The following is a 25,585-nucleotide window of genomic DNA, read 5'->3' on the forward strand; positions in this document are numbered from 1 at the left end:
TGAATTCTGACTGTAGGGGACAGACCACGTTGTGCCACGGTGACTTTGCCTTAAAATCACAGTCCCTGGTCTATTTGGGGCAGTAACTGTGGATGAGAAGCTGTGCTTCATCGGCGCTTCTGTGCTAAGGACATTGACGCCCCCTTGGCTTCGCGAATCAAGGCAAAGCCTTTATGAGCTGGATTAGTACAAACCTGGATTGGGAAAACAAATTTTTTGGTGGGTCTCATTTGAATTTGTTCCTCTCTATGGCATAGATTAAAGAGGATCGTCCTCTCTTCCTTATCCCTCCCCAGCTACCCAGTTCCTGATGTTCTCAGGGGAAGGAGGGAGCAAAGTCCAAGGCGCTTCTGCCTCTGCTTCGATGGAGAGCATCGTGTTTAACCTGGAGGAACCTGTCAGCAGCCCTCGGTGTACACGAGGTTGTAACACAAACTTAATCAGCGTGAAAAGTGCTGCTAGCACAATATATGCCACCTCCTCAATCTATAAATAATTGCAGATGACTGGGCTAGCAGGTTTTTAATCATAAGCACAGGGTGACGTTAACCCCTGCAAAGAGGAGCCAGCATTAGGGTGAATTTCAAAAGTTTCCTAGTTTTTTTATTTTGTTTTTTTTTTTTTTTTTTCCTCTGGTCCTTTGCACGATGTCAAGATGCTCTAAACACCCCTTTCACACCTCTGCTTGCCTTCTGCCTGGTGATCCCAAAGCAGCAGGAATCAATGAAACCTCAGAACGTCCCCAGGATGTGCGCGAGGGGCATCAATTCTGGTGCTGCTGAGTGGAAAAATCACAGCTGGAGAGAGCGAGCCTGGAGGCAGCGGTTACAGGGGACGCTTGCTCTGTCCGGGGAGCAGGGATACTGCCTCAGGAGAGCTCGTTGCTAACAAACCCTTCTGTGCAGTCAGTCTCGGTTGTGGCAATCAGGAAGGGGGGACGCAGGGGTGAGGGGAGGTGTGATTTCTGGAGCTGAATTTCCGGAGGTCGAGATGAAGCCAGCAAAGAGAGAAGCAGGGAGAAGCCCCCGGCTCTGCGCCAGGCCAAGGTGAGCCCCTGACCCTTTTCCTCAACAATAATTCGTCCGTCGAGTCATTCATCAGCATGTCCAGTACCGTGAGGAGTGTAATGCGCTTCAAGCCGAAAACAGCTAAATTAGGTGGGGAAGCCCGAGACTAGTGCCTAAAACAGCCCGTGCATCTATTTTATGTGTGCACTGCTCATCTCATCGCTTCCCAAGCTCTGCTGCCTGCAAAAGCTGCAGGTTTAGATTGAGAGCTCTTTGGCAGGAAAAGCTGCTGTATGGCCAGAGCTTTTTAGGGCATCAGACACAATGGGACCCAGCTCCTTGCTGCTGTTGGGCTTAATTAATCAAAATCAGTAGGTGATGAGGCATTGTGTGATGCTTGTTAGCAGGTGATGTGCTTTGTATGTGAGAGGTGAGGAATCGTTAGCTTTTAGAGGAACAGAACTGGGAAAAGAAAATGAGTCTGTTGTTAAAGTTGCTCCCCTGGAAGTCCCTCCATTTTCCTGTGAAGGATCTGGCCTTCATCTTTTTCTTCCAGTGCTTCTTGTATGAGTCCAGAGGGAAAAGCAGGTCTTTTCCTTTCAAACGTAAGGAAGGCAGTGCCCTCACGGCTCGATTTAATCTCTCGTCTTTCCAGCCTGGTGAGGAAAGGATGGGACAACAGAGGCAATCCCACACCCTTACCAAAAGGATCGGGTAAAGAACCCAATTCCTTAGCCCGTTGTTGCCATCGTGCAACTCCAAGCTCTCGTGCTGGCATCCAGCCTCCGCCTTTGACAGCAGCAGCAGGAGAAAGAGGCACCTGGAGAGCTGGAAATGGAGCTTAAAGCTGAATTTTATACGTGTTAGCAGGAATGATCAGGTGAGGGGGTGGAAAGAAGACATCACAGAGCCTCTCATTATATATTGACGTGGTACCTGATCTCATCATCAAAAAATGTAGTTAAGGGAAGAAGGATTTAATAGAAAGATGCGAGATCTACGCATATCTACATTTACACACGTATGAATACGCGCATATCTTTTGGGTGGGTGAGCTGCATGTATTATTATTAGGGGGAGTGATCTATAAATATGTTTTGTAGTCTATCTGCATACATTCTGCAATCCATAAATCAGGTTCCCAGCGATGTGCAATACAGCTGAATATTTGAGATAAATGCAACTTTGAAGCGATGATTTCTAAATCAAAACGGAGCATTTAAAATTCACTGGCAGCTTTTATAAATCAGCGACCCAAGATGTAAAACTCCAGGCTCTAGGATGTGTGTATTTTTAATTTCACCTTGTAAATCACAGTGGTAGGAAGCGAGAGAAGGGGAGAAAGATTGTGTTTCTTAAATGTTTATTTGTAGAGGTGCCCTGTGCAGGGAAACGCAAGGAGAGAGGCTGCATTGTTCCTTCAGCCGAGCTTGAATTTACCCGGAGAAAGCTTTGCAACAAAGCTGCGATAACCGAGCCTGCTTAGCTCATTTTATTTTTACTTCTCCTCTTTGCTTTCCAGCTTGCAAATACGGTTTAGTAGCAGCTCAACAGCTCAGTGGTTTTGTGTTCGGAAAGGGAAGCGTTCAAGAAATCCCAGGTCTGCCTGGGCGCAGCACAGCCACCTGCGGGGAGAAACGCAGCCTCAGCTCCGCAGGCTTCCAGCCAAGGCAGTGGGGACCCAGCTTTCCCCGGACGGTAGCAGCTCGTGGGGCAGGGGGAGTTATTTTGCTAGCAAGCAATGATTGCTACGTGTTTTTGGGGTTAGCACAAGATTTGGGGTGTATGGCTGGAGCGCCTGTGTGCTACGGGAGGTCTTAAGGCTGGCATCATGCATTGGTTTTTCTGTTGGAAACCTGCGTGGGTTGCACCAGCGTCGCTGGAAGCAGGATTTAGGTACTTTTCAGGTATCTTTGAGCTTCTGCAAGCAGTATTACAAGTGAACGCTCAGCAGTTTAAACAGATGCAGATGACTCCGCAGCGCTCAAACGAGAGGGAAATCGGTGTCACGGTTAATGGAGCAAATAGATGCCGTGATCAGCACTGGAAAAAGCAGGCCAAAATCCTCCTCGTGTAACCAATATTTAGTCATCGAACGCAGAAACCGAAGCTTCAGTTGAATCATAGAAAGAGTCTGTTATAAAATAGTTTCTGTGTATTTCTGCACGGCAGTCTAAGTAGATGTACACTGAGACTGGCAGCTGTCTTCCCTGCATATGCCAGGGAAAATTCAAAAGGTTTGGAGGTTCATTTCAGATACTCGAGTTAGTCCTTGGCTTATTTGAAGTGTGAGAAGTTTTGAGGTGTGTAAAACTGAGCTGTAAGTTTAACAGGAGACAGAAATTTGCTGCGGTTTCCGCCTCTTCCCTCATTTGCAACTAATTGGCACAAAGAAATGACCAGAGATGAAAAGAAGCTTTACACAAAGATGACAAAAAAAAAAAAATGTCCATTTCAGTTTCACTGTGACTTCAGGGCCTGGGAATGGATTTGTTTAGCTTGACCTCAATACTGAGCATGCTGCATAGCATGTCACACCAGGGGAGCTAATAATTCCTTTTTGTCCTAAATTCTATTAATTTAGCATGAGCCAGAGTCCAGCTGATTTTGGGCAGGGGCTTTTGTCTTGGAAGACGTGGGGCTCAATTATCCTCGAATAACGGAGCCGGGACATTACCAGCCTGTTGCCCTGCATTAGCCTCTAACTTTGTGTGATGTCTTTATTTCTGCACGTCTGGCTCCCCAGAGAAGTAGCTGGTGGGCTTTCTCAGTTCGGGTTCCCTCCTGGAAGAAAACAGGTTGCCAGAACATGAGCGGCGTTGGGAAAGCAACCGCTTTGGTGCCCAGGGGCTTCGAGTTGGTTGCTTATCTAATAAAATATGGCAACACAGACCTTGAAAGCACTGCTGCTGGTGGCTAGGAGCATGTACCAGGAGAAGTTTTGCTCCCTGTGTGGTTCCTTGTGCTGCTCTCCCGACCGGCCGTGCTGATGCGGGGCTGGATGGACCCTTGGGGCTGACCTGGTGCAGCCCTTCTAAACCTGGAGTAGCCGTGGCTGCCCTGAAGGAGAGGAGCAATATTACCACTTCAACCTCATCTATCCTAATTTTGAGCAAATCCACCCTGCGATGTGGGCTATCCAGATGGTGTCTTTTACACCTCCTCTTCACCAGCTTGGGTGTATCTTAGCACATTCTCCCTTGCTGTCCTCCTTGACTTTGACGAGGCTCAAACCCCGTGTTCCCCGTGGTTAGGTCTTGCCGGTGCAGATGGGTGAGATGTTTTTTCAAAGAGCAAAAGATGGTGATTAGCTCTATTTAAAATTAATGACCGTGGTGATGATGCATAGCAGAGGAGGGAACGGGAGAGGGGAAAATACCTGCTTCGTTAAATAATGCTTCATAAATAATAAATAAAAAGATGGCTTTTAACCATCTCTGATTAAAACATTTTCTTTTTAATGTTGTCCAGAGGTAGATAAAGCCCAGGATGGAAAATAAGAGAACTTTATCTATTGTTTTTTTCTGGTAATTGGTACTTGGACATGTGTTAGTGGCTGCGGAGGGATGCTGGAAATTTGGGAAAGGAAATTTCTTGCTGGATGCAGTCCCTGGCGTTACCACTGAGAGCAGGGAACTTGAGGTTGTGGAATGGTAATGGCTGCATTTCCCGGTTTGTTGGCTGTTAGCAATGAGCTCTGTGGCTGCTGTTAGAGCTGTGATATCCTGAGGCCCGAAGCGAGAATAAGCGCTGACCGAGCCCGGTGTCGGAGGCAGTAGTGAGAATGGAAAACTACTCGTACCTTTTGCACTAGTGAGAATATCAGGTCTCGAAAGATCGCACGATCCCATTCAAGGCATGAGAAGGTGTCTGTGGAAGTAGAAATTGGACTTACATTTCCCTAGCTCTTCTCCAGTTCTTTGTGTTACCCAGGGCTGTTTTGCCCTCTTTGACTTCCCTGCAGAGAGCCTTCTGGCCTCCCTCGTGTCGGGGTAAATTCAGATGAGACGGAACTAGAGGGGAAGAACTGGAAAGTTCCGGCACCTCGAGCTCCTGAAGAGGAATCCGTGCGACAAATGTTGATCTCTGCCCGAGCTTACATAACGTGGAGCTGCTGGCTGGCTCAGAAGAGCACAAAATATGTGTTTTGTAATGCATATGCTGGAGGAGGAGGCGTTTATGGAGCCTGTGCAGCTCGCTGGTGTTTGGGAGGCCAGAGGAACGTCCCGCAGACGGATATAAGAGCAGGGTCAATTAAATTGACAGAAGGCAGAGCCAGAGATTTCCAGTTCTCTCGTACTGCGTTCGCATCGGTGCCAACTGACATAGACTTGAGGAAAACAAAACGCCAGCAGTTCCAGAAGGCAGGGAACCTGTGTTTACCACGTCCCCACGGCTCTGCAGGTGTTACAGAGCGAGAGCTGGCTCAGAAGGCTGCTGTCTGCAGCAGCGAGGTGCTTCCCCAGCTTGAGCAGGCTGCTCCACGGCGCCTGCAGATGCTCGGATAAACCCGGGAGGTGCTGCCTGGCTGGCGATTTCTCTGTGCCTTGCCTCTGCACAGCCTTTGGCCCCTGCTGAGTTCCCGCAGGTGCAGATGCGGCCAGTTGTGAAAAATCTAACAGGAACACGTCAGCCCCCGTTACCCTAACAGCAACACGTTTTGTGCAGGCGGAAAAAAATAAATAAATAAATAATCCTGCAGCATTATGGGCTCTGAATATTCAGAAATTTGGAATCAGGTGTGCTGGAAGAGAGGAGTGCTGGGAGGGAGAATTGTTTGTTTTGTCCTGGTTTCTGAGACTTTAAGGTGCATTGAACTCGTGTTTTCAGCCTGTTCTCTGCAGATGTAATGGCTAACTTCTGTCTAAAAAGAAAAAAAAGGGAGGTGAGTCCTAAGGAATACTTTCTTAGGCACCAAAGCATGGCTGTGCTGAATTGGCAAGGCAGCTACTGAATTTTAGGAGATCTCAGGAGGCAATCAAGAGCAGCCCTTTGCCCCCAGATAGTTCAGCACATCTCTGAGTGTCTGCAGCCTGGGCTGAAATTGTACAGCAGCTTGGAAAGCTTCTCTCAGGGGTCCATTTCTGATCTGTTTGCTTTAAAGGCCAGGTTGTCCTTTTCTAAAACCGCAAGATTGAAGTTTTGTCTCTCCAACAAAGAAATTATCGTATCAGGAAGAAAGATTTTTTTTCAAAAGCGGTTAATCAAACCGAGGGTCACCGTGAGGGTCATGCAGACTTTCAGCAGGAAGGGGGGAGAGCCCACGGTACGTGCTGGCCTGGAGCACAGCATCAGCAAGCACGGGGGTTTGTGCACCCAAAACAGCCAAAAACCACTGCACTTTGCAGAGTGCTTCATGGGGAAGGGCACGCAGACGGGGATCTGTGCAGGCAGGTCTTGTGGCACTTGGAGGCTTAAAGGAGGTGATAGCAAGGTGAGGATTGGGCTCTTCTCCCAAGCACCGAGTGATAAGACGAGGAGAAATGGCCTTAGGTTGCGCCAGGGTTGGATATTAGGAAGAATTTCTTCACCGAAATGGTTGTGAAGTGTTGGAACAGGCTGTCCAGGGAAGTGTTGGGTCATCACCGTGCCTGGAGGTCTCCAGAAGATGTGTAGATGTTGAGCTTCGTGCCATGATTCAGTGGTGGACTTGGCAGTGCTAGGTTAAAGGTTGGACCAGATGATCTCAGAGGTCTTTCCCAACCTGAACGAGTCGATGATTCGGTGACTTCCCTGCACCCCCAGCTGTACAGAAGGAGGTACGGGCAGGATCTGTGCGGAGCCAGCTCGGAAATGGAGACCACGGCTTGTGACTCCCGGCAGGAAAAGATTGTTTGAGATCAAATACTGGAAGAGGTCGTGGGGTCTCTGTCCTTGGAGATATTCAAAACACAATTGGACAAGACTGCGAGCAACCTGTTGTAGTTGACCCTGGTTTGAGCAGGGGGGTGGGCTCGGCAATCTCCAAGGGGTCCCTTCCAACCTCAGCAGGTCGGTGTTTGAACCAAGAAGTTGGCTGCCCTGTTTCTGCAGAGTTCAGCGTTATTAGCTAATTAAAGATGGATCAGAAGGCTTTTATGCATTATATTTAGTGGAGTGGATTATCAGAGTCAGGTTGCCCTGCTCTACGTTAAAAGAGAACAGAAACTGAGGGGAAAGGAAATAATTTTTGTCAGCTTCATTTGTGTAATAGATTTTCTGTGCTATTTTCCGTTAGGGCGGGGGCTCGCTTTGAAATAGAGGTTGACTTCAAATTGTAAGTAATGCTTGTCTTCTGTGGATTTTTTTTTTAATACAGATTACAAAGAAGAAAGAAAGAAAGAAATGCATCTGGGCTTATATCCAATTGGATTACTGTCAACCACATCCAGCTGAGAAGGGAAAAGACAGATGTATTGATGGTCACTGAAATGAGATGGAACAAAAGACGACAACCTGAGCAGAGAAGAAAAGGTACTCTTTTAAAAAGGTTGTGTTTTGATGGTGCATTATTCTGGTCTTTCAGAGCTTCCTGCATATCCCGGTATGCCAAGTAACCCCCTCTCCTTTTTTTTTTTTTTTTCTCTTTTTGCCTTAAGGACTTTCATTATTATTATTTTTTTAATCAAAATTCAACTGTACCCCTTTCCTCTCAGCTATCCTTCATCACAAGCCACATGGCACATTTTTAGACATTTGTAACCCGCAAAAGCCTGCTGCTCTTCCATTTCTGTGATCTGGAAGATGCAAAGTCCTGGAGCCTAGGGTTTTTTGGTTGTGTTGAAGAAAAGGCCGCTCGGTTACTTCCATTTGTCGGTCACATTACGTTTTCAGTATGTACCTCATCTTTTGGATTTTTTGTCTGCCCTTGTAGAATCCATGCTCACATACTAGAATGAAAACATAATTCTTCTTCCCCGCAGTGTGTTCTGTGAGTCACCAAACACCCAAAAAGTTTGACTGTTAGCTGCCTTACCTGCTGAGATACGAATGGGGACAGGTCCAGCTGACTATGTGGTGCCTAAGGGACTTCAGCCCAAGCCTACCTGTGCAATGCTGGATTAAATCACTTCAGACTATCAAGTATTTTGCTCCCTAATATCTATTATGATGGCAGGAACCAGTTGGCTAGATGCCTTTAGGACCTGTCAGTTGTTCTTCCTTGTTTTGCTGTAAAGATCTTCCAAAATAATACATTTCCTCAGAATGAGATACAATCTTGAGTAATCCATCTATCAATTTATATTTCTGTGTCTATCCACGGAACAACAAACCATCCTAGTGCAAAAAAAAAATATTAAAAAATCCTCAAAACACACAAATTCCAACCACATGGGTATGTGCTTAATTTTAGCTATAGCCTGTTGTGCCTTTGCTTTGAGTGGATCATGAGCAGATACCAAAGTACTTCAGTCAGCAAGGGTCCGTGCAGAAGTTTGTCGGCTATGGTTTGAACTGTTGGCTGGTTATTAGTCTTTGCCTGGATTTTTACCTGATTTTGTGTAATGGAGAAATTGATGCCTTCCTTTCTGATTAAGGCTCAGCATTTTATTTATGGAAGCCTCTCAACTGAAAGGTGCTGTACAGACGTGTAAAGTATTATTATTATTTCTCTAAAGCATGTTGTCCATAACTCACAGCAAATATAGTTTATGAAACATGCTTGCTATGCAGCTTTCATTTTTCATCCTTATTTATTAATACCTTTTCAGAGCACTTTAGATAAGTATTTGGAAATCTAGTTATAAGAAAGTCGTATTTTGCACATTTCACTTTAACTGGGAAGAACATTGTTTTCTGATTTTAATCATAAAAATGGAATGCTCCTAATAGAGCGGAGAAACCCAATTTCCTCCAGAAGCATTTGCAGGCTGATCTGGTTCAGATATTCCTGCGATCGCAAGAGAGTAATATCTTGGGCATGAGAAAATGTTCTGCAGTATACCTGAAACAAATATAGCTGTACTGGACAATTATGCGTTTAGCATCATTGACTTTCAGCTAGATGGCTAAGATACTCTTTACTGTCCATTGTCAATTATTAACCTTCACAGCTACAGTGCTTTGTAATTCTGAGCATAGTGCATGCATCCGATGGAGCACAGGGAAGGAAGGCAGCTGGAAAACACACCATCCACAGCGCATACGAGATGTTGTGGTGACTTGGCCGCGTTGATTTGCTATTCGCAACTTGCTCCATGCCACCTCTTCCTCCTCCTCCTAATTGTCGCCCACGTGAGCAGCGTGGTGATTTAGAGGGGAAAAGCTGCCTCAATGCGTGCGGGAGTCGGAGCTTAGTGATAAACTCAGGTCGTAGCACTGTGACCTAGTCCCACCATTCCAGTACTTTGCTAGGACCACTCCTAAATATAATATAAACGCTGCTGGGCGCGGAGGAGTTATCAGTCTGGATGTGCAATACAGGAGAACTGCTGAGACCAGAATTTATTCTCCATCGCTTTGGAACGATCAGCTGGTAGAAGCACGCAGTGCTCTTAATGAAGAACACTGTTTTCTCATTTTCTCCAGGACTGAATTCTTTTATTCTGCTTAGTGTTTGTCAGCTCTAGCCTCGCATTATGATATTTGTGCCAGACCCTCAGCTGGCATGGTCCTGCAAAAGTCAGTGCAGCTACACTGTGTTACACACCAGCAGTCAGCTGGGCCCTCTCTGAGCAGAAGGGCTGCTGATAGAAGGGATGCTCTTTAGTGAAGGGTCAGGCACAAGATCATCAGCTTCTTGTGTGTTCCTCACGGCTTTAGACTGAAATTCAATGATCCCATTCATTACGTTTCTTCGACCTATTCTCTGACCGCTATGTTTATATCTATAATAAACTTGCCACTGCATAAACTCAAAGCTAATTCTGTTTTACTAGATAGTGCTATGTGAACCATAAATAGATAGAAGGTACGGAGAAAACAGAAGAGCCCCCTGCAGTGTTAAGCAGCAGGTTGCTGAGTTTATGGATTGTAGGCAACTAAGGTTTTTTCTCTTCTCTCCCCCCACCCCTTCTTCACAAATCTGAACTAACATCACTTGATTTTTCAATATATATGCAAACAAATCACAGCAAGTGATTTCATGGTCAGTGCTAACAGAGTTCATTTGGAGTTGCACAGCAGCACATTTTGAGAGCAGGGGGATCAAACATAAAATTATATTGGCAACTTGTAGCTGTAACTGCAAAAGGATTAGGAAGCTTACAAGAGGACTGGAAGTTGCATTATGGGATCAGAAGCAAACAGAAAGCACTTCAGGCAATGCTTTCAAAATGTGTAAGTAACTTTAAGAGCCTTTGACTTTCAATTAGAGCTAGGGAAGGTTTTCCACCTGTGATTGTTTTGTGGCAAGGAATACAAGTTTGCAGGCACTGTGATACCTCTTGAATTCGTCTCTGCTTGACTGATTTTTTCTGTTTTGGTGGTTGTGACATATATGTTTTATCTGGACAACTATCTGCTTCCTTAGGAAAACTTTCCACTGAGGTCCTTTCAAATTGCCCAGAATCATTCTTTTCCCTGTTTCTTCTCTCATCCCAGGGGAAAGTCCAGTTTCTCCATAGGCATCACGAACACTTTTCTATTGGGTATTCTTACTGATAAATTTGCTACGTTTTTGTATGTCTCGGTGTTCCAGTGGTGGACTTTGGTACCAAGCACAGAAAATCAAGTCTTTGAAAGCAGTACAAGCTTTGAAACCAGTAGCATTTTGTAAGATGTCAGTGTTGAGGTTTATTTATTCCTTTCCAGAAATCTCACCGCAGGATACTGGGCAGGGTCCATCTGGCTCCATTTAGGGCCTTTTTTATTCTGTTTTTAGGTTCTGCTTTTGGATCTGTCACTGACACTTTCATATTTGGGTCATAAGCTCTTTGAGACGGGAATTGGCTACTGCTACTAGTTTGTTTGTATGCTGCCTACCACGAAGATTTCTTATTGATCAGTCTTAACACATTCTTCCAACAAAATTATTATTTTCAATTATGATGATTAGATCTGTATGTGCCTGAGTCTCTTTCATGAAAAATTGGATTATTTCAATCCATGATAAAGAACTTTGAGATTAAAATAAAACAGTGATTTGTCACTGCGGGGTATTAGTGTTTCCATCTATACTGGCATACATCTTTTGCAGTGTTCACAGAAACTGCATTCAATCTCTATCCCCTGCAAGTGAAAGTGCTAATGAAGCAAGCATATGTTCAAATATGGGATGGTATCTTGTTGCAGTACTATACTGAGAAGATGAAATTTGGCTAAAAGTAGCACACAGCATAGTCATTTTGTGTGCGTTCAGCAGAGTAAATATTTATCCTCTGTTTTTAAAGGCACAAAAGCCCAAGGAAAAGGAAGATGCACATTATCAATATGTATTGCGGTGTGAGTTTGAGGTTTGTTTTGGGTCCATCACATGCTGTTTTTCCCTCCTGCCCTCTGTACCCTCACTTTACATGTAAAATAGCCATTTTGTGTGACCTTAGTTATTGAATTCCATGTGGATACTCCTTTTCCTTACTGGTATTTTTCCCTCAAGCCCTCTAAATGCATACTTAGATTGAAGTTTGTGTTTGCATCATATGTGAGTTCCAGTCGTGTGCTTTTCCATTGGTTTTCATTTTTCTGTCTGAAATAATAGAAGAAACAATAATTCATTTTAAAATGCAAATGCTTGAATCTGTTAATGCCCACTTTCTTTTTAGGCAGGTAAAAATCTGAATATTTTAGGCATAACTTCAGCACTATAAAAATTAGGAGATTGGTTTAAAACAGATAATACTTCTTTACTCTGAGGGTAGTGGATTTCTGGCACTTGCTATCACAGGAGGTTGCAGAGAAAAACAGTGTTGGAGGTTCAAATGGATTAGACAAATTCGTAGACAATTGATACATAAATGGGTGCTAGAAGAGTTGTTTAATACAGCGATCCTGGATGCAGGGGAAATGTGAGAACAGACCAAAGAAATGGCATGATTTGGATGTTCTGCCTAAATAGCATCTCTTATTGCCACTCAGAGGCAGAACTGGTCAAGCTGGACCAGCCTTTAGGTTGTTTTGTAAGCTTTCATGTCTGGGATATATCTAAGTATAAACAATTTGGTGGATCTCTACAAGGTATTTAAGAGACGCGTGGATGCAGCACTAAGGGACATGGTTCGGTGATGGGACTCTGTAGGTCAGCTTGGTGGTTGGACCTAGTGATCTTAAAGGTCTTTTCCAGCTTAGATGAATCTGTGAAATCTGTTTAAAAGAAACAAAAATGGTATGGAGAAATTTTTGTAGAAGCAAATAATCTCTTTAATTGAATTGTATTGTTTCATTTGGGAGGGGGCAATTTGATTCCAGGGTGAAGATAATGAAGCTGTGTCTCACTCAAACAGCTATTTAGTGTACATGTTACAATACCAATTATGCTCTGTGAAGTCATTAAATTGATGACTTTTCAGCGTCTGATTGTAAGTAGTTTCATTACAGTATATAGCACTAGACATTAAAGATGGCTGTGGAAGGCAGAGTGCACACCACACAGGGACGATGAGGTCCAGAAAGACAAAAGGGGGAGGGAGGCATTGGGGCCCTTAAAAATGCATATCCATATTTTCTAGCTGAATGTCACTCAGCGCTAGTACATGTGAGGTGGAGAAGTTTATGATCTCAGTGATACCATTTAATACCCAAGACAAGCTGGATTTTGGTTTTGTCTTTGCCAGTGTTCAAAGAATAATAAAATGGGATAAGTTCTAGGTGTTTCACAAAAGGAATTATTTACTATGCCATGGTGCCACGCATTAAATGTTAACAGACAATATCTTGCAAGATTTACTGTAGGAATCTCGCTGCTTCTCCATTTTTGAGCTATGGAGTAAAAATGAGAATTATTGCTGGATATGATGAACAGCAACAGTATCTCGTGATAAGTTTGGCCATAACTCAACATTTACTGCAGGTCACCACTGCAATGATAATGCAAGGGAAATTAATCTCTGGCCCTGGTTAAATGAATGCAAGCATGAAAAGACTAGCACAAAGGTGCCTAGCGCTCACATGAGGATTAGTCATTAATAAATGTACTAAAAAAGAGATACTATAGCCAATAAATGCCGTGATCATCATCTTTAGCTCAGATATGAGCAGAAGGTGCAGAACTTAACTCCCAGCTAAGACCCCAGTAAGCTAATTCGAAAGAATTCACATGATTGTAGAGGGGATGGAATAGACTCCGACGTCTCATGAAGTCTGTCTGGGGTAAAGCCATGGAAATCTGTAGTAAATCCCTGCACCAAGGAATTGTCAGCTAGTAAGATGAAGTCAATGTGGTGGCAGAAGAGGGTTTTCCACTCATTATGAGACAAGGAGTGACTCTTCGGCTTGTTGTTTAGTGGTGTAGTCTCCTGCTCTGAGGGACATCTTGCCTTTCCTTGAATATAAGGGAAATATGGAGTCTAGGTGGCTATTTGGCTTACTGCATTAGGCTCCTAAAGCTGAGCCACATATGGGGTCTGTAAGGCAGTAAGTCTGAATTTATCCAAGAATTTGCCAGGTCCAAGTTCTGAGTGCAGTTCTTGTGAACAACTCGGACAACCTCAAGACCATCCTTCTCTTCTGACGTGCTGCCTTTGGACTGAGTGAAGCAGAAGCACTCACCTAAACCTCGGTCATATTTGTTTATCTATCATTCGTAAGATTAATTCACCACTATGGTTTTGAAAACCTCTCTGCACCATTCCGGCCCCATTTCAGGTTTTGCAGCACAGCCCACCATGGTAAAGTCACTCTTATTCCATGTTCCACCACCAAGCCAAATTCCTCTTCTCTTTACTCAAGCCCAACCTTAATAGCCTTAATATGTGTTCCTCTCCTCTTTTTTCGTTATTCTTCTGTTTGTAATGTTTCTGAGTGAGCAGAAAAGTTAACCGGGGCATCATTTCATCTTTTTCTTTTTTTTTCTGAAATGGAAATTAGTTTGCTTCTCTGAAGTTTGCAGGCATTTCACCACACCACATGGAATTTGTTTTGAAAGAAAGAGTTCTGGGGATCATGTATAATAAGGTTCAGAAACAAGCCTGTCTTCTGCAAGCCAACAAACCATGATGCTGTGATTGGCATATAATCAGTTATCAACTATTCAGTTTTTATCAGCAGAGTGTGCATGAGATGGCTCCTTACGTGGAAATGTACTTGTTCAACTGAGACAGATTTTATGGACCATGAAAAATCTGTCTAAGCTAGATTTTTCAGGTGAGAGTGAAGGAGAGAAAAGAGAAAGTAACCATCAGTCATTCCTTTCATATTCTTTGTGTATAGCACTAAATACCTGCTATGAAATATCAAATTGAGAACTTGGTCAGATAATGAACTGTTGTTTGTGGGGAGTCATTTTTTCTGCCCTTTCATTGGAGCTGAAAAGAAGTTTAAATTTAGGCTTTACTACCAAGCAAGTTCAGGACTGGGAGCAAGTCTTTTTGTCTCTTTTGGCCTCATTGCTTCCTCTGTAGAATGCAAATCATGCCTGATTTGGGGAGTGTTAAGGGTGCGTATTTAAACTGTGTGTTGTGTGGAGCAAGGACTACATCTTATTTCACAGCTCACTGAGCTTAGAAGCTCAGGGGTAGAGGGGGAGTCCTGATCCTGCTCATCATGGACAAACTTTGTGGAAGAGAAGTCTTTTAAGTGTCGTTTGGAAGCATAACTTTTAAGGACAGAGGTTTAATCCATTTGACAACCACCATTTTCTTCTGTAGTAAATGTCATAAATGGAAACAGTTAATCAAGACCAAATAATAATAATAATAAAATCAGATATCTAAGGATCTATCATTTAAAGTCTTTTGATACATTTCTTAAAGAATAACTGTGCCTAAAACGTTCTTTTTTCTTTACATCAAGAAGCACAAATATAAAACTGTAGCTGCTTACAGGTGATCAAATATAGTAATTATTAGTGCTTACGTGCTAATTTACATTTATAGACATTCATTATGTAGGTCTGCTCCTGAAACTGGGGAAAGGAGTGTGGGAGGGAGTACAGAGGATCAAAATCCAAGTAGCCTGATTGATTTCACAGGAGTCACACAAGTTTATGCTAACTGAAAATGTTCCCTGCTCAACTAAGTGCTTCTATTTTCACAAATACTTGCTGTCAGAGGGGGCAAGGGGGTAATTCTGGTAAGGACTGAGCACCACTGGGAGATGCTCACAGTAGAGGCATGGCTCCAACCACGGGAGCCAGGCTTTTACCCATGCTGGAGTTAAGAAATATTTGGAAACTTTTCTGATTCAGCCTAAAAGAAATTCAAATCTGGGTTCCTCTGATTGTGGCGCAGTTCCCCTGAAGGGCCATTCACGGTCCTTGATGGCTGATTCTTGCAGACGGTGCAGCCTGCTGAGCCACTTGCAAAATGCAGTTCTGCATCTGGTCCTTCCCTACACCAACCTTCGGGAATGATGTCCAGGTGTCAGGTGGTCAGCCCATGCTTAAACCGTGATTTATGGCCAACTCACTCATTTGAGGTAATTAGCAGTCCATTTGTTAAACCCCTCCATGTGGAGAAGTCATCAGAGGTGTTTCTGTTCTTGGAGGAACCCTTTTTTTTTTTGCTTTGTTGTTTTGCTTTTTATCCCTTTTGCTTGAACCCCTTGCCAGTTCAGGGTTTGTCAGCAAATTCAGTGGCCCAGAACAGTGGGGTCTGAGCCTGACCCTTGGCTCTGTCACACGACTCGTTCCAACTTTACCCGAATTTCTCCATCCCTCTTAAGTCCCATTAAATGAGGAGGATCCTTTTTCACACCACTTAGCTGTCTCATTTACTTCCTGATCTAGAATAGGGATCACCTCTGAATTTGTGCTTTATCCCAGCCGAGATTTCTCATTCCAGCAGCACGCTGACAGGGGAAGCAGCCTGGAGTTTCCACGTACTTGAAATGAAGCTATAAAAGCCATAAGATCCTGCTGCACGTCCCATGGAAAGCGACAGCACAGTGGGTGACCGAGGCCATTGTTGTAATACAGTCTCTTAGCACTCGAACAATTGGGGTGAGCAGCGTGTCGTAGGATGGGAACGCTGACAGCTTGTCTGACCAAGAGCAGAGAGCAAGTGGGGTCAGCACCAAAGCAAGTCCGGTGGGGCTGATGCTCCGGCATTACAGCCCACACAGCTTTCGTTGTAAAGGGCAAGCTAAGGTCAGCATGGTTAGACTGCACTTTGAAGAAATTGCCAGCGAGTAAAAGACTGAGATGGAAAGCTAGATTTCGGGCATGTTAGTGAAGAAAGACACTCATGGTCTCTTTAATGGACTTCTCCAGGCTACCCATCTTGTAAAGATCACCTGTGAAACGTCTCCTTTAGCTTATTACTTTATTTTCTGCCGATGGTACTCATTTTTCCTGGTACCAAGTCTTTCCTGAGAGTTATTATCTGAATTACTGTATATTGCAGCTATAAACCAGTTGCCTGTCTAGATGCTCTCACCGTAAAAGGGGCCCTGTCCTGCAAATGGGACCTCGGTCTCGCTGCTTCATCGCGGGAGGGTTCACGGGGCTGCGTGCTGCTGGTGCCTCCGAAGTAATTAGCCGGCAACAGAGATGGCTGAGCACGAAAAAAAAGAAAGAGGAAAATAGGAGTCGGGATTTTGTGGCTGCTAATGCAGGAAGCTGTCGTCGCTGAGAGGAGAGGTGTGTTATCGGGGAGCTCCTGTCGAAAATTCAGTGGGGTCCAAGCTCATCAGAAAGAATCCAAGAACTCAAGCAGGACGAAAGAAGTTCTTGGTTCTCATTGCATACAAAGGTATCCCTAGCCGCTCCCAGAAGGAGAAATTATTAAAAGTTTATTAGTTTGGTTCCTTTTTGCTTGTTTTCTGCATTCATCTGTTAGGAAGCCAAGGTGTTTGGGGGACTAGCCTAAACTGGTAAGACTGTTTCAGAGCTTTTCTCAAGATTTCTTCTGTGATGCTGGTTAGTCATTTAGCAACTTCCTTGCAAGCCCTAGAAGAGGGATAAAAATGTTCCCCTTTTTTCACAGGGGGTCTGGGTCCAGTGTTGTGATGACCAGAAGAGTATTTTTGAATAATTTTTGTTTATTGGGAGCAACCAGGGACAAGTGCAGCTGGTGCAAAGCTGTTCGAGGCAGCTGTACAGACAGGCCTTCGTTTCTTTCCTCAATTTGAGGGAGTATCCATAATGAACACACGTGAAAACAAGAGGCAGTCTTGCACCTAAAACTGGAGGAACGGTTCACATACTTGAAACCAAATGGGTGGCCTCAAGTAACAGATATGTAAAGGCTGCCTTGGAAATGCTTTACAGCGTTGTATGAATACTTCAAGAGCTCTTCAGAACGTAGTCAGTGTGACAGGGCTTTCTGGAGATCTTTTCTTCAGAGGCATTTGTCATGAACCTAGGAATAATGCATGATGCACTTGAAGAACAAAGGCAGTTATCTACTGAGTTTCAAAGGAGAGATTTTTACAATTACAGCTGCTCATAAGGTAGTCGGTAGGCAGATTATAGTGTCGGAGTGAATGGCTGATTGACTTTTCTCTCACAGGTTTCTTGTTCAAGAACCTGTTGAGAATAAAAGAATTATGTATAAATCTATGCTGAGAGTCCAACAAGAACTGAGATGAGTTAGGTCCCCCCTTTCCTTTTTGGTGCACACACTCCTGGTGTACAAACTGCTTGCTTTTACTGCGTCTTCGAATGAAAATTTCAGCAGCCTTGGGCAAGCAGGCATAGCAGGGTATAAATATTACAGAGAGATCCTTTGGGCTCTTGTACTTTCTGTGATGCCCTGATGAAACAAGATTTGAGAATCAGTCTGTGAGACTCTTAAACATGCAGATTAGTGTTTTTTTTTCTTAATTAAGTCTATACAGTGCGAGCTAAAACATGCTTTTTCGGTAGGCATTACAGGCAAGGTTACACCAGAAGCAGAGACATAAATGGGGGCTAATAACGCATCTGTAACATTTTAAAATGAAATTGAGAGATGTGTGGTGAAATTTTTTAAGAGCTTGTGTCCCATATTTGTAGGTGGTTTCTGCCCAGACACGGATAGGTAGTGGTGGTTCTTGCGGGTGATATTCCACTGATTTCACCATCTGCGGTCATGCAGGTGAACCTGTACTGAACAGTAAACGTCTCCCAGCTGGATGCCTTGTTCATTCTGCCACTGGTTTCAGCTTCAGAATTTGTTTGTGCCCAAGGTGTTCAGGGAACCACAATCCAGCAGGGAAAGTCAGAGCAATATAGGCAGCTCGCACCCTGAAACACAGGTCTGGAGCCTCAGCTAGCATGACTTGGCAGAGGCCCCGTTGACTGCAGTCATTGTCCTTTGAAAGCTTGTTGAAATCAGTGCAGCTAAAACCAGCACAAGCAAATATTTGGCCTAAGCAAACCTGTTTGCTTTGCATGGAGCCAGCACACAAGGCCGTGCCTGGAAAGCACTTGCACCATTTTCTGTAGCGTTGGAAGGGGAAATGACAGAAGTGCACAAAAGGTAGATCTGTGGAAAAAAAATAGCTGAGGATCTTGGGGAAGGCATACTCTAGAGACTTTATTTTGTTATAATTTACTAAAGGAAAATATTGAACTGATTGTTCTTGCAGATTATTTTTTAAATTGTGTTTGTTTTCCATGTTCAAATATAAGCCCAGCTGGCTACCAAAGATGCTCTATTTCTCTTCTGGGCTAGCAATTATCCTACCTGTTATCACTGACTTTTCCCATTTGGCACTGACACAAACCATGTAATTACATAAATACCTCTCCTCTCCCTTTCCCCATCTATTCTGTTTGTATCTATACTTTGTCAAAGCCTTTTTTTCTTCATGCTAATAGCTGTGTAGAGTCCTCTGGAGGTCAGCTTTCCTAGCTGTGCTCAAGAAGAGCACTGGCTCTCCTTGCAGTGGAGAAAAATGACCTCAGTTAAAGCCATTCATTCATGATCAAATGTAGTGAATCTAGGAGACCGTCTAGTCTCTTCTATAGTGTTTTCTCTAGAGCACGAAGGGAATTGTAACTTGCTTGACATCATTATTTTTGTGCGGCCTGACATGTCATTTCAACATAAAACAAGCAAAATAATAATAATAATAAATTGACCCCGAAATTCTAGCTCAGAACCTAGGGAGAGGCAGAAGAGAGATGTACAGAGAAATCCATTGTCGAGGGGGCTTGGAGGCAAGATGCTCTCAGAGAGGGGAGAAAGCTGGCTGAAGGAAGTCGCAGAGCTCCCCCATCAGCATCCCACCCTCCGGACTGTACTCGCTCTTCAATATTTGCAAGCTGCAGCTTGGTCCGGACTGTACGGGACCAGTGCTGGGAGTCACGGTCTCATTTTTCTAACAACCTAGCCCACGTCTGCATAAAAGTTAACAATGTGAAATAAACCAAACCAAGGCCCTTGGTAGCCCCAGGAAGGCTATTTATTAACATTGCACTGTGTGTGTGCAATCCATGTATAGCATACACACTGTACATAATTAAAAGTCTTAGAGCTGTAGCACTCCATGATTAATGCCTTAGGTAGGCACTTCGGCTCCTAATACTAATAGGAAGTGACTCGCTCTAAACCATGAGTGGTGCTTGGGTACCTCAGGAGTAATAAAGGTTGCTCTAGGCATATTGCATGATTCCTTGACTCATTAATTATAGCTGCCCGAAGTGGAAAGTTTATAATTAAACATATAGTTTACTCTTCTACTTTTGGATGAAGTAAATTAAGGTAATTAGATTTCTTTTCGATTAAGCATATGGAGCCATTTACAAAGTGCACAGGTGTGTGGAACAAGGAGGTTACTGTGCAAGGAATTTTGTCTTGAGCTCATCTGAGATCCAGTGCAGAATGATGTGATGTTTGTACTCAAACCCATTAAGTTTAATTATCCTTATAGGTGGTTTTTTGACTCTTGAAAAGGAGGGCTAAAGAGTAAATAAGTACCTTGTCTTCCTTGTCAGGACCTTCTTTTGGGATGCAGCTGTTCTTCCCATTTCTTTACTGATAAACTGAGTTGCAGGTAAAAGTCTTTCAGCTGAAAATATCAGAACAAGCAATTAAAAAATTCAGATGTCCCAGTGCAGGCATGCATAGTTAAAAGAACAAGGGTTGTTAGTACTATATGTTAAGCATGTTGTATGTTACTTGCTCATAGCAACTACCACGATATTTGAACATGTAGGGTAGGAAACTATTAGCTCAGTTTTACAAGGAAACTGAGGCACACAGGCTTTAGTCACTTCTAGTTCACACAGGAAAAAAAAATACACCTTTAATAAGGAATTGATCTTGAATCGTAGGATGGTGTCCTTAACTTTCAGCCACTCTTTTGACCTGCCTAATGAGCATTTGTTTATTTAAATAAATCAAGAGAAGAGAGACTAACTGGAAAACCTGTGAATTGTAACCCCTCCTTTCCTTTGCAGACTTTCTGATTGCTTTGTAAGACTGATTGTGCAGCAAATAAGGCAGCTTCGATGACATATTGGCTTTGTGGTTTTGTTTTGGAGTTGATGCTATAAAACGAACACTTTGTGTTATTGCAGCACTGAGTCCCCCTTCTTCTACTGTGCATTTAATTCAGCGCTGACTTATATAGAGATGTATGCATTTCTGTGCTTTTGTACACGCTCACACACATCTAACTACAAGAAAATTCCCTGTGTGGGGAATTTTGCGGTTCGGCTTTCCGTGATTTGTTCCGAGTTGTGGAAGGAAAGTGCAGGGGGCTATTTGCGCAGGGTCGCGCGGCTGGACGGGGAAAGAAGAAAGAAGTAAACGGTGGGAACTTCGGCTGGAGTTCCAGTGTTTCTGATCTGGGTGCAATTGAGTCAATAGAAGTCAGACTCATTAATCCTGGCCTGCGGCAAGTCTTCATGGCTGGAAACAGTACCAAATGTCTCTTAATGACTCAAGTAGGGATAGTATGGAAATAAAGGAGTCTGAGTACTTAGACTTCACAAACGTGTGTGGTGGTTTGTTCCATTCCCCCCCCCCCCCATCATTTTTGTTCCCTGTTGTAGGCAGATACGAGGTGTGTATTGATTCCTGAGAGAGCACTAATGGCATTTGTTTCTTTGCAGAATTAAACTTGACATATACATAATAATGACTTTGTCAGGCTCTGCCTTTAATGAGCTTTTCCAGGCTGTATTTGCAACTCATTGAGGGTCTTTTCTGTGGCTTATTTTCATGAAAAAGAAAGTTAAAGCACATTGAACAGGATTATTGAAGTGTTGCTTTAGCACTTGCATTGCTACACAGGCATTTTTAAGGCCCGTGGCCTGCGAAAGACACCCCAAATGCAGACACGGGAAGCCTTTGCAGTCGTCCTTCATCGCTGTGAGGGTTTAACTCTGCCAGTGCAAGTGACTGTTCTGCAGTGCAGGAAGGTGCCTGTGCTGGAGGCCACCTCTTGCCACTGGTGACCGGTGCCTCCTCTTCGTCCAGCCTTCGTTCCTGCCATGTTCCCTGGCTTTGGCCTCACCGAGCAGGCCTCATCGGCTCTCGGAGAGCACATGGCTGGGACAGAGCACTTCGTGCCCTTCCTCCTTCTGCATCTGCACTGCCCCAAGCTCCTTCTGGTAATTGGCCGTCAGGTGCAGCAGGCCAGAGCTGAAAATGTGGAGGCTGGGGGCAGCATTTGTCCTCAGGACAGAGCCTGCAAAGCCCCGCCGGTGCTGTGTAAAGTGCAGGCCCTGACAAGGGCTGGAGTGTCCATCAAAGGCTTTGTTCCATACCTGTCCTCGCAGAGTGGAAATCAAAGGCACTCTCTTTATCTGATGGTCTCTAAAAGGGATCTGAAACATCGATTTCTGTTTTCAAGTGAAGCAGGAGTGTCACTTTGGCTTTGTGCACGAACCTTATCTCAATTTCCTCATTGAGCAGCAAAACAGCTCCCTATGTTTTATTTTATTTCCTTGAGGCAGAGAAGGAGAGCAGTTTGGTTGCAGATGGCTTGTCTCAGAGCACTGGAGCTAGGCAAGGGATCCCTTACGTTGCTTCTCCCAACACTGCTATTTCTGAGGCTTTTTTGCTTCCTGTCTAACCTCGCTGTCGGCCTCCTCATGCTGGCCCCTCTCAGGTGCTCCCCTTCACTGCACCAGCTCCCCCTGCTCTGTTACCTGTGAGCATTTCTCTTACATAGGGGATTTTCTTGAATCAAAAACTGGCATCAGCGTCTGTCCCTTAACAGCAGTGCCTGGGCTGGGAGTACTGAATTTCGAACGACTCTCTCTAGGCCAGGTTATTGCATTGAAAACACTCAGAAATAGATGCTAAAATAAGATCTGGTTCAAGACACAGTGATCCTGCAACGGGAGTCCCATTCATTTCGGTAAGATTTCCTTGCATGTGGTAGGCAGCATTGCTTTGTTCTACTTCTTCATGTGACTCAAGACATTGTCTTTAATCTATGAAGTCCTGTGTCCTGACAATCTTGTAAATGTTTTTATGTTCCTCTGTTTAGTCCTGTCTGTGATAAATCTGAGAACAATGTCTGTTGAAGTCGGTTTTCAATCTGAGGCACAATTAGCTGATCTTGTTTCGTGTTGAAGGGTGACAAGCAGGAAATGTGAAGATTTTCATAGTGTATTAACACAGGCAAGTTAGGCAGTGACAGAGACCTTATGAACTTGTTAAATATTTAAATGTGTCACACGTAGAAGGAGAACTGAAAGGAGCAGCAGGGCCATTCAAGCCTTGTTCCTACGGGACGAAACAAACTGGTTTTCAGAGCACATGCAGGAAGAGTGCGGAGAAATCCCCTGGAAGTGCCCAGTGCTCCGAGCTGCTGGCATGCAGACCTTTGCTGCCTGCAGCCGGAGGTCCCAGTCGGCTATGAAACCCAGAGCAAGCAAATGTGAGTCTGTCAGATGAGCTATGTGATCGCACTTCCTCCTGTTAAAGCAGAGAGATTATTAAATGTTTGGGTTCTTTTTAGCCTGGCTTTTAGGAGAGGCATTGTACAGCTATCTGCTGTGTCAAGCTGTCACATGAACTGTGCCTTCTGAAGGCATCTGTGCAAGAGCACCCTGCAAAAAAATGGAGTGGCATTGGGTTTTTGTATTTGTGGCCTGTATGGGAAATGGTGGTCAAACAGACAATTACTGCACAGAGCTAAAACTTTCTGTTTTCCCCCTCTGAGCCTCTCTAATGTGAGGAAATTATGTTGAAGAAGGGAGCACACAGCTGATGTTGGCACATCAGTGGCACACTATATTACAAAACTTAGGTACCAAATAAAATGAAGGCTGCCTACTTAGCCTAAGAAAAGATTGAGTGTAGTTGGCTATTTGCATTAGGACTTCCTACCAGCCTCTGTGCACGTGAATGCACCAAGCAGCTGCTATAAAGGACATCTGGAAGTGAAACTGAAGTAGAACAGGATGAAAAATCTTCCAGACTCTGAAGGGAAGGTCATCACATGAAAAGCTAAATGTCACATTTGTTGCTCAACTTAGTACTATTACATCTGGAAAAATGTAGCCCTTCGGTTCTGCAACTGAAAATAAGCCGAAGTCAAACAGAAGTCCTTGAGTGCAAACACACAGATCAGAATTAAATTTCCTTCTAACTCCTGGGTAATAGAGTTCTGTCGGAGCCAGAAGTCAATTAAGTGGATAAATACGCACGTAGTTCACTAACACTTAGCATTTCAGTGGTATTTTGCTGAAGTAAGCACTTAATGTGATTATTGTGTTTCAGCCTGATTTAAGATGACAAGTTTTGCATTTCCTAAATATTAATTAGCCCCGTATTTCTATTTATTTAAACTCTGAGGCAGCAAGTGGGTAGTTGTGTGATTTACCTCTACCTCCTGGCACTTATCTCAACTGGGACATTTGAAATGCAATTCTAAACAATTAGCCTTCCTGCCTGTCAGCATAAAGAATAAAGAGTAGAGCTTGTTTTGTTTGTTTGGGGGAATGATCGTTGTACAAACTGCATCTACAAACAAATGCAGGGATCTGCTTGTTTGGAGCTCACTGCAAGACAAGTCTTTTTGATACCTAATCACGGAAAAACAATAGATTTTAAATGGATTTTTTTTGGGGGGGGGGGGGGGGGGCTAGGCTATTCCCCTATGGCTGGCTTTTAGGGCAATACCAAAGGCGCACAGGGCTGAATTGCTTGTACTGTGCTGCTGGTGTAAAGCAGTTGGGTGTCTGCCCAGCAGGAGATGCTGTGGATGAGGATATTACCTGGCAGGTGTTTGAATAGTGCCCTGTGAATGGGGGTGAGATGGATCTGCAGTGGTCCATGCTGCTGGGCTGAAACTGCTGCCTTGCACAGGCAGCCTGCTGAAGAAATCAGTCTCCACAACAGGAGGGTCCTTGCTGTAAAGAGACAGAATGTTTTCCAAATCTGACCCTTCCGGAGCATCTCAGGGTTGTCTGAATTGCTCTGACATCTCTGGAAGTCTCACCCCGTGGTATCCAAGAACTCTCAGGCCAACTGTGAAAGCACGTCATTCAACTCCCTGGTGGCACAGAGGAAAGATGGGTATTTAAAACTTCAAATGGGCAGAGATTAAAAGGCTCTGGATACCCAAAGCTCCTTTTGAATTCAGTGGGAATTTGTGTACTCGGTAGCAAAAATAGAGAGATTTTTATAGAGCTGCACCGGTTGGAGCATTGCGAATCTACCCCCAGGACTCCTGCTCCATTTCTCTAGTCCAATTATGGCCCTCGTTGCACGCTCTTTGCTATTACTCTGTATGTAATGAGGTGATGGTTGAAGTATTTCAGCTGTAATGGACGAGTGGCAACCAATTTGCCTTGACACATGCCTTTTCCTTTTAAATACTTTCTCTCTTTTAAACACCGAGAAGCTGAAAAACTTGCCTTTCTGTTGAAGGAATTGGTTGTAATCATAGCAAAACTATGTCACCAAGTGGTCATCTGCCTTGCCACCGTGTATTAAAAGCTTTGGATCATCTTCTGTTTTGGAGACTTATTTTTAGATCTGTACTTTCTGAATGTGTTGTTGGCCACCAGTCAGAGAACAGCAGGGTTAATATAGCGCTTGGTGGAGCTTGCCCATCTGTTCCAGTTTCCATCCAACCATGGAGTTTTACGAGAGCTCTCTAGGAGGGTTTTGAGTTATCCAATTTGTAGTATTCTCTAATATAATCAGCTTGGTAGCACTTGAAAAGCTCACTGTGCCAAACAGGAGGCTGTAAAAATTTGCGAAGAGACAAAGGAGCTTGGAAATCTGAGATGTTTTTACATTTTCAGGAATTATGTTTATTTCAATTCATAGTGAAATTAGAGGCTGGAACAGATGGAGTGGTTGTACAGTAAGCTGAGGCTTTGACATTCTATCTAATGAGGAATTAGAAGGCAGACACTACTGATTGGGTTTTTCTTTGGGGTCTAGTTATGTTTTATTTTCCTTGATATTTATGTCAATGGTAACACATCCATAAACACTCTGATCCAGTCCTATTGACAAGATAGATCATCAAGACTTGTTCAGTGGTATATATGCCATCTCGTGGAATTCACAGCTTAAATACGCCATCTATTTTATGGAGTGGTGTGTGTTGGTGGAAGGCAGATATTTTACATTGACAGGATTTTGGAAGACGTGTTGGGTTGGGGA

General features: G+C 43.9%; 1 protein-coding gene across 2 annotated transcripts in view; it reads left to right on the plus strand.

The window, feature by feature from the left end:
- Positions 1-471: 471 nt before the first annotated feature.
- Positions 472-25,585, plus strand: part of LOC308182998 (uncharacterized protein) — a 74,265-nt gene continuing 49,151 nt past the window's right edge. Inside the window, exons 1-2 of one of the 2 annotated variants that reach the window (XM_080568461.1) lie at positions 472-1,046; positions 7,306-7,460. In XM_080568461.1, coding sequence (XP_080424587.1) covers positions 991-1,046; positions 7,306-7,460 — 211 coding nt within the window. In that variant the 5' untranslated portion in view covers positions 472-990. The other variant, XM_080568462.1, reaches the window with a different exon arrangement.

This window comes from Anser brachyrhynchus (genome assembly GCF_964034855.1).
Source record: "Anser brachyrhynchus genome assembly, chromosome: 26".
Lineage (NCBI taxonomy): Eukaryota > Metazoa > Chordata > Aves > Anseriformes > Anatidae > Anser > Anser brachyrhynchus.